This window comes from Chlorocebus sabaeus, chromosome 1, assembly GCF_047675955.1.
Source record: "Chlorocebus sabaeus isolate Y175 chromosome 1, mChlSab1.0.hap1, whole genome shotgun sequence".
Classification (NCBI taxonomy): Eukaryota; Metazoa; Chordata; class Mammalia; order Primates; family Cercopithecidae; genus Chlorocebus; species Chlorocebus sabaeus.
In genome coordinates this window covers 7,270,841-7,280,137 of record NC_132904.1, presented here as the reverse complement: position 1 = coordinate 7,280,137, position 9,297 = coordinate 7,270,841, and the positions used below count along the sequence as shown (strand labels likewise).

General features: G+C 52.2%; 1 protein-coding gene across 1 annotated transcript; it reads left to right on the top strand.

The window, feature by feature from the left end:
* Positions 1-5,997: 5,997 nt before the first annotated feature.
* Positions 5,998-7,790, top strand: C1H11orf86 (chromosome 1 C11orf86 homolog; the record flags this gene model as incomplete). The annotated part of the gene is given in 3 exon segments (XM_007969704.3): positions 5,998-6,210; positions 6,212-6,367; positions 6,911-7,790. Coding segments are annotated over 3 exon segments (444 nt in total), but the record flags the coding sequence as incomplete, so codon positions are not given.
* Positions 7,791-9,297: the final 1,507 nt, after the last annotated feature.

The window sequence follows — 9,297 nt, the reverse complement described above, 5'->3', positions numbered from 1 at the left end:
TCACATGTCACTTCTGCAGTTAGTCTCCAAAGATCCCAGCTTGTCTTTCTCACCATCTCTTGCTCTCACTCGCTTGCTCTGATTAAAGCCAGCTGCCACTTTGTGAGATGGTCTTTGGAGAGGCCCAAGTAGCAACAATCAAGAAGCAGAGGCCCTCAGTCCCACAATCCAAAAAGAATTAAATTATGCAAACAACCACAAGAATGAGCTTGGAAGCAGATCCACCCGAGAAGGACCTGGAGAAGACTTGACTGTAGCCTCTGAGAGATCCGAGCCAGAGACCTGCCGAGCCGTGCCCCCATTCCTGACCCACAGAAACTGAGATAATAAATGTGTGTTGTTTTAAGTCTCTAAGTTTTGGGGTAATTTGTTAGATAGCGAAAGACAACTAATAGTCTCCAATATTTAATACGTTATTTACTGTGTTGGGTCGTGGGGACACAGAGATGAAGGTGTTCTTCTAGCCTTCAGGGGGTACCTAGTGTGGTGAGGTAAGGCAGACATGTATGATTGTGTTACTGTGTGTATTGGGTTATTGGGTGGGCTGTAGAGGGGACTGCCTATCTTACACAGCCTGGAAGTGTCAGGGCAGGCTTTTTGGGGAGGTGTCACTCACAAAGCAGAGTTTTGAAAGGTGAGTAAGAGCTTGCCAGGTGCTATAGTTTGAACGTCTGCTCCAAAACTCATGTCAAACTCTAATTGTCATTATGACAGTTATCAAGAGGTGGAACGGTGAAGAGGTGATTAGGTGACTGGATTACTGCAATTATCAGGAAGTGGGTTTCTGATAAAAGTGAGTTCAGCCCCCTCTTGCCCTTGCCCAATTTTGCTTTCTCTTACCCTTCCACCTTCTGCCATGGGATGACATAACACAAAGGCCCTCATCGGAGGCTGATGCCATTCTTTTGGACTTCCCAGCCTCCAGAACCGTGAATCAAATGAATGATTGTTTAGAAATTAACCCGTCTCTGTTACAGCAACACAAATCAATCTAAGATACCAGGTGAAGAAGGCAGAGAAGCAGTGAGGAGGGAAGGAGGAGAACACAGATTTTTCTCCCTGTCCTCAGTGGATTTGGGAAATTGTTTTAAGACTGCATGCTTGGCAAGAGGGTACTCCACAGCTATGTTCTTGACGTAAGAGCAAGTGATTCATCCCACCACATCTCAAAAGTCTGTGAGTCAGCCACTTCTTCCTGGGCTCAGACCTTTGTGAGAGTGGGGATTTGAGTTGACTACGTGTGTTGAAGTGAGGGCGTTGAAGATTGTGTAATGGTTTTGTTGCTTTTTAACCAGGGTCAGGACTGACCTTTGGAGTGTTGTCAGCGTTGAAATTAAAGGACCTGGGTACAAATCAGAGTCAGTGTTAGGGACAGGCTGGGGCAGAAGGTCAGGGCTCCTTTTTTCCATTCTCTTCACACTGGCCCTATCATAGCTCCTCTGGGAGCTGAGCCTGGCAGATTTTAAGCAACCCTTCACCCAAGGAAGATTCAGAAACTGAGCAGAAGGGATGAGGGCAAGGCCAGGCCCTGGGGGACAAGGTTAGTGTGACCCAAGAGCTGCAGCCAGCACTTCCCTGGCCCTGGATAGGGGTGCCCTCTGCAGCACCCCAAACATGGAGGAGGCAGGACAGCTGGCTTCCAGTCCTGCGTCTGCTGCCTAGTCTGGGGAAAGAGACCTGAGTGATTGAAGCACAGGTTTTTAAAGCCCGGCTGACCAGGGTGGCTGACCAGCTCTGCCACTTAGTGGGCATGCTCTCCAGCCAGGTGCTTAATCTCCCTGATCCTCGGTTTTCTGATCTATAAAATGAGATGACAATCCCCACATCATAGGACTATCATGAGGTTTAAATGAAATCTGTGAAGGGGTTGACTCAAAACAGTGGTTAAAACAAAAAGGAGCTGGGCATGATGGCTCCTGCCTATAATCCCAGCTATTCAGGGGGCTGAGACAGGAGGATCACTTGAGACCAGGAGTTTGTGACCAGCCTGGGCAACATAGAGAAACCTTATCTCTAAAATAAACAAAGAAATACATAATCAAAATAAAACAAAAAGGAGCATGGAACAGATTTATGGGATCCCTTCAGCACTCAGATTCTACCATTCTGAGGCCGGGCGTGGTGGCTCACACCTGAAATCCCAGCACTTTGGGAGGCTGAGGTGGGCAGATTGCTCGAGTGCAGGAGTTCGAAACCAGCCTGAGTAACATGATGAAACTCCATCTCTACAAAAAATAGAAAAATTAGCCAGGCCTGGTGGCACATACTTGCAGTCCCAGCTACTCAGGAGGCTGAGGTGGGAGGATCACTTGAGCCCGGGAGGTCAAGGCTGCAGTGAGCTGAAATCATGCCACTGCCCTCCAGCCAGAGCAACAGAGTGAGACCCTGTTTCAAAAAACAAAACCACCATTCTGAGGAATCTGCTGGCCCAGCACCAGGCTTCCCGTCTTGGGGGAAAGAGCTGCAGTCTCACCTTTAGAAGCATCCACACTCATGATTTCGTCTTATATTTGAAACAACCCATTTTACAGGCTGAGTTCAGTGGCTCATGCCTGTAATCCAGCACTTTGGGAGGCCGAGGTGGGTGGATCACGAGGCCAGGAGTTCAAGACCAGCCAGGCCAACATGGTGAAAACCCATCTCTACTAAAAATACAAAAATTAGCCAGGCGTGGTGGCACGTGACTGTAATCCCAGCTACTCAGGAGAATCGCTTCAACCCGGGAGGCAGAGTTTGCAGTGAGCCAAGATCACACCACTGCACTCCAACCTGGGTGACAGAGCAAGACTCCATCTCAAAAAAAAAAAAAAAAAAAAAATTATAAAAGAAACAACCCGGCCGGGCGCGGTGGCTCAAGCCTGTAATCCCAGCACTCTGGGAGGCCGAAGCGGGTGGATCACGAGGTCAGGAGATCGAAACCATCCTGGCTAACATGGTGAAACCCCGTCTCTACTAAAAAATACAAAAAACTAGCCGGGCGAGGTGGCGGGCGCCTGTAGTCCCAGCTACTCGGAGGCTGAGGCAGGAGAATGGCGTAAACCCGGGAGGCGGAGCTTACAGTGAGCCGAGATTGCGCCACTGCACTCCAGCCTGGGTGACACAGCGAGACTCCGTCTCAAAAAAAAAAAAAAAAAAGAAACAACCCATTTTACAGATGAGACTGACCAAGAGGGGAAAGGATTTGCCCACAGCAGTGAATACCGCTGATATGGTTTGGATTTATGTCCCCACCAAACTTCATGTTGAATTGTAGTCTCCAGTGTTGGAGGTGGTTGACTCGTGGGGGTGGATTCTCATGAATGGTTTAGCCCCATCCCCTTGGCGCTGTTTTCATGATAGTGAGTGAGTTCTTGTGAGATCTGGTTGTTTAAAAGTGTGTAGGCTGGGCACGGTGGCTCATGCCTTTATTCCAAACACTTTAGGAGACCGAGGTGGGCAGATCACTTGAGGCCAGGAGTTCAAGGCCAGCCTGGGAAATATAGCAAGACCTTGTCTCTACCAGAAATATAAAAAATTAACTGGGTGTGGTGGTGGGCACCTGTAGTCCCAGTTACTCAGGAGGCTGAGGCATGAGAATCATTTAAACCCGGGAGGTGGAGGTTGCAAGGAACCGAGATCGCGCCACTGCACTCCAGCCTGGGCGACAGAGTGAGACTCTGTCTGAAAAAAAAAAAAAAAAAAGGATACAGCCCCTCTTGCCACTCTCTCTTTCTCCTGCTCCTATCATGTGAGATGCCTCATCCCTGCTTTGCCTTCCACCGTGGTTGGAAGCTTCCTGAGGCCTCCCCAGCAGCAGAAGCTGCTATGCTTCCTGTACAGCCTGCAGAACCATGAGCTAATTAAACTTCTTGTCTTTATAAATTACCCAGTCTCAGGTATTTCTTATTTTCATTATTATTATTTTTTGAGACAGAGTCTTGCTCTGTGCCCAGGCTGGGGTGCAGTGGCACAATCTTAGCTCACTACAACAATTCTCCTGCCTCAGCCTCCCAAGTAGCTGGGATTACAGTTGCCCACCACTATGCCTGGATAATTTTTTGTTCTGTTTTGTTTTGTTTTTTGAGATGGAGTCTTGCTCTGTTGCCCAGGCTGGAGTGCAGTGGCATGATCTCGGTTCACTGCAACCTCTGCTTCCTGGGTTCAAGCAATTCTCCTGCCTCAGCCTCCCGAGTAGCTGGGATTACAGGCACACGCCACCATGCCTGGCTAATCTTTATATTTTTTCAGTAGAGATGGGGTTTCACCATGTTGGCCAGGCTGGTCTCAAACTCCTGACCTTGTGATCTGCCTCAGCCTTCCAAAGTGCTGGGATTACAGGTGTGAGCCACTGCACCTGGCCTAATTTTTGCATTTTTATTAGAGATGGGGTTTCACCATATTCGCCAGGCTGGTCTTGAACTTCTGACCTCAAGTGATCCACCCGCCTCGGCTACCCAAAGTGCTAGGATTACAGGCATGAGCCACCACTCCCGGCCTCACGTCTTTCTTTAATAACAGCAGGAGAACGGACTAATACAACCACCAACTCTCTTTGTTCGAGGGCTTGCTGTGTGCTAAGCCCTGTGGATCACATTTAATACGCACAACAATTACCCGTTATTTGTCCTTCTTACGGATGAAGGAGAAAAATGTGCCCAAGGTCACAAGGCTGCAAGGAATGAAGCTACAGTTTACACAGAGGCAGTCAGTCCTCAGAGCTGGAGTGCTCAAGGGTTGTGCTGTGCTGCTGGGACATTAGGCACAGGCTGGGCCTGGAAAAAAATCCAGGCCTCCTGACTTCTAGCCTGGAGCAGTCCTGTTTCCTTTTGTTTCTTTAAAAAAAAAAAAAAAAAAAAAAAAAATTCTCCAGTATTGTAGAACACATCTAACATAAAATTTACCATTTCAGCCATTGTTGTGCAACTGCTCTCTGGAACTCTTCACCTTATGAACATCTACAGCCATGAAACTCTTCATTCCTCCCTCCTCCAGTGCCTGGCAATGGCCATCCTCCTTGCTGTCTTTGTGAATGTGGTTGTTCTAGTTTCCTTTTTGAAAAACATACTGATTCTTTTTTGAAAAACGTATTTCTTTTTGAGATGCAGTCTTGCTCTGTCACCCAGGCTGGGTGCAGTGGCGCGATCTCCACTCACTGCAACCTCCGCCTTCCGGGTTCAAGTGATTCCCATGCCTCAGCCTCCCGAGTAGCTGGGATTACAGGTGCCCGCCACCATGCCTGGCTAATTTTTTGTATTTTTAGTAGAGACAGGATTTTACCATGTTGGCGACACTGGTCCGGAACTCCTGATCTCAGGCAATCTGCCTGCCTTGGCCTCTCAAAGTGCTAGAATTACAGGCACACTGGGCCCAGCCCAATTCTTAAAAGGCTGTCTCTGTTTTTCTGTTAAGCCATGGGTGCTCAGTGCCAATGGATGCCAGGGCCATAGAAATTCAGAGGAGAACAAACTCTTCAGGATGAGGTAGTCAGGGAAGGCTGCCTAGAGGAGAAGGAGGAGGGGGAGGAGGGAGGGGAAAGGGAGGAGGAGGGGAGGAGGGGAGGGGAAAGGGAGGAGGAGGGGAGGAGGAAGGGGAAGGGAGGAGGAGGGGGAGGGAAAGGGAGGAGGAGGAGTGGGGAAGGGAAAGGAAGGAGGAGGGGAGGAAGGAGGGGGAAGGGAGGAGGAGGGGGAGGAGGGAGGGGAAAGGGAGGAGGAGGGAGGAGGGAGGGGAAAGGGAGGAGGGAGGGGAGGAGGAGAGGGAAGGGAGGAGAAGGAGGAAGGGAAAGGAAGGAGGAGGGGAGGAGGGAGGGGGAAGGGAGGAGGAGGGCGAAGGGGAGGGTTGAGGAAGAGGGGGAGGAGGGGAAGGAGGGAGTGGCAATTTCGTCCCCTTGTCCTTCACTCCTTGACCCAGAAGGTGGGGAGGCAGAGTGGTGAGGTGACTCAGGGATGCTTGACCCTGTGGCCTGCCCTTTGATTTATGAAAGCCACCTTAGCAGTACCAACCTTTGCCCCCAAGTGATCTCTTGTAAGACAGGTGGAGGCACTGGGCCACCTCAGAGGGCCGTGTCTTGCTGAGGGGGCCGGAGCAGTCCTGTGCCTGCAGCCTCCAGAGCCATGGGAACAGGGCGTGCGAAGCCAGTCCTTGCGAGGGCCCCGACCCTCCTATGGAAAGCTGCAGGAACCCTGGGGGAGGGCCCAGGAGGGCCAACTCCGCAGGGCGCTAAGCCTCAGACAGGGGGCGAGAGAAGTCCAGGTCCCAGGGCTTCGACAGAGGCACAGAAGGGCCAGATGCCACTGCCCAGGAGCGGGTGCCAGGGAGCCTGGGGGACACACAGCAGCTGATCCAAGCCCAGCGAGGAAGCAGCCGGCGGTGGCTGAGGCGGTACCAACAGGTATGGCTGTGGGCTGAAGGATGGAGGGTACCACAGCGGGTGGGTGGGGACTCCAGGGCATCAAAAGTTCAGAGGCAGAGCCATCCCAGGCTGTGTACCAAGATGACAGCCAAGCTGCCTGGAGATGAGGGTGCAGAGAGAAATACCCCCAGAGCCATATTTCAGAGGGCCCTGTGGCATTTGGGATTTATCCCATAGGCACTGGGGAACCACTGAAGGTTTTAGAGGAGGAGGGCGATGTGGTGAGTGCTGTTTTTAGCTGATTAATCTGATAGTATGTTGGACAGGGGAATGGAGCAGGAAGCAAGGAGATCGGCCAGTGCAACTTCCCAGAAGTACACTGTGTGACCCTCTCACCCCAGGGAAAAAGGGACCCCTTTGTGGGAGCTGCGAGCTCCTGGCCCCTGCCTCCTTCCTCTAAGAGACAGGGTCTCCAATGAGCAGTGCTTCTCTCCCTCGGGTCTACCCCCACCTCGTGGCTGTGGGTGGAACAACATCTAGCCCACCACAGTCCATGGGACCTCCCCCACCTCTGTCTTCCAGCAGGTAAAAAGAAGGTGGGAGAGATTTGTCGCCATCTTCCCCAGCGTGACTCTGCATCAGCTGGCCTCCCCGTAGCCCACACTGGACACCATCAGCTAAAGGTGCTGGAAGCCATGGTGGCCCCTGCTGTGCCTGGACCAGCCCGCCATGTCTGCTGACCTACCTCTTCACGGCTCTCTGGACTATGGCTGGGTGGCCCAAGGAGGCTTCTGCCACCAGCTCACTGGAGTCGCCACGTGGCTGCCCCTCTTAGCTGAGGCCCTCCCACCCCAACACTAGCTCTCTTCGAATACCCAAGCGGGTCAAAAAGAAGGAGGCTCAGCTGTCTGCCCTCTGAGCTTGGGTAGGAGCCTTGGACTATGATTCTGTGAAGGTTTAGAAGAAGCCTGCCCAGAATGCGGGCTGTGGACGCTTCTGCCCCACACGACCAGCTGTCAACTTCCATGACGGAGCCTGGTGAAGCCAGACCTGTGGCTAAGAGGCTCACAGATGTTGCCTGGTCACTGGGCCATGACCCAACTGCCCTTCTCATCACTTGCTGATAGTGGGCCAGGGCCAGGTCTCCCTCCCAGATGGTGAGCCCCCTGGGGCAAGGACCACAGCTGGGTGGCCCTCCGGGCTGAGCACCCCATCCTGAAAACCTTTGAACCTCACGGTGTCCTGATGAAGGAAGCAGAGGAAGACTTCCTCCCTGTGTGACACAGGGACACACTGAGGCCCAGAGTGGGGAAGGGATTTCTTGTTTTTGGCATCTCCGGCCCCACCCCACCCCCATCCAGTGTCCAGCATCGGAGTTGAACACAGTAATAAAGATGCTGAGAAAAAGTCGACAATTTGCCTGGTGACTAACTCGCTGGCTCAGACCCCCACCCCTGCTGACCCCTGTGAGGCAGGCTAAGCCCAGAGCATCCCAGAATGGTTGCTGGGGGGGCACCAGGGCAGGGCAGATCCCCCAGCAGGCTGGGCCTTTCCCTGCCACTTCTCTGGACATTTCTCCCTAGAGGGATTGCGCCCACCCTGCGTTGACCTCAAGGCCAGCTTCAGAGGACCTGGCTTTCAGTGTCCTGCCTCTATGCCCACCCCACTCAGGTGGGGTTCCTCCTGAGGCTCAGAAAGGCAAGGGCCACACAGAAGGAGAGGCTCTGACCCCAAAAAACCTGAGCTCTTCGAGAGACACTGTCACTTTTTGCAGAGCCCTGGGGCTCTCCAGGCTCAAGCAGGCCCAAGGTTAAAGGTGAGGGAGCAGCTAAGCATTCTGGTCCAGGATCTGTTCCGGGGGGCGTTGTCCAGCAGACAGAGGGGAGGCTTCCTCCGTTTCCCCAGAGACCAGGCCCCATCGGGGCCATTCAGAAACAAGGGGGCACTGGGAAAATTTTGTTCCAGGAAGCCTAGGGTGCCTGCCTGGGAAGCTAGACAGTAGAAGCCCACCAGAAGCCTCGAGCCCTGCTGGTCTTACCCTTCAGATGCCCTTCTCAGCCTCTTCTGCAGTAGTCTCTGAGGTGCCTCTGGGAAACCCCAGGACTCCAAGGGACAGAATTGAAATTCACAGCTCTGACCCACCTCTCAATGTCTGGAGGAGGAAAATGGGGCCCAGAATGGGGCAGGACTTCTCATCCTCCAGGATGCTGCCCTCCAAGTTCGTCCCAGCCTCTTTATCCTCAGAGAATCTCTAGCCCAACTCCCAGCAGTTCTACTTGTCACACTCTGACCAGTTTGTCTAGTTACGTGCTTTTTTCTTTTCTTTCTTTCTTTTTTTTTTCTGTCTAGTTATGTGCTTTTTTTTTTGAGATGGAGTCTTGCTCTGTCACCCAGGTTGGAGTGCAGTGGTGTGATCTCGACCCACTGCAACCTCTGCCTCCTGAGTTCAAGAGATTCTCCTGCCTCGGTCTGGATTCTCCTGCCTCAGTCTGAGTAGCTGGGATTACAGGCCCCTGTCACCACTCCTGGCTAATTTTTGTATTTTTAGTAGAAACGGGGTTTCACTATGTTGGCCAAGCTTGTCTCAAACTCCTGACCTCAAGCGATTCACCCTCCTTGGCCTCACAAAGGACTGGGATTACAGACGTGACCCACAACGCCTGGCTTTTTTCTTCTACTACACTGAAAGTTCCACGAAAATGTGGTCTGTTCACTATCAGGACCCCAGTGCCTAGTTCTGGGCCTGGCACATAGTAGGTGTTTAATGAATTATCATTCAGTGAATGAGGGACTGGCCCAAGGTCACCCAGTGAGTTGATGGCTGAGCTGAGCCTGCAGCTCATGGATTTGGAGGGTTCCTGCTTAGACAGAGGAATTCTATCCTTGTCAGCAGCCCCATCAACAGGGACTACATCTCTGGGGTCCTTGGCGGAGGCCTCCCCCAAACATTCACACACTCTGGTAGGTTG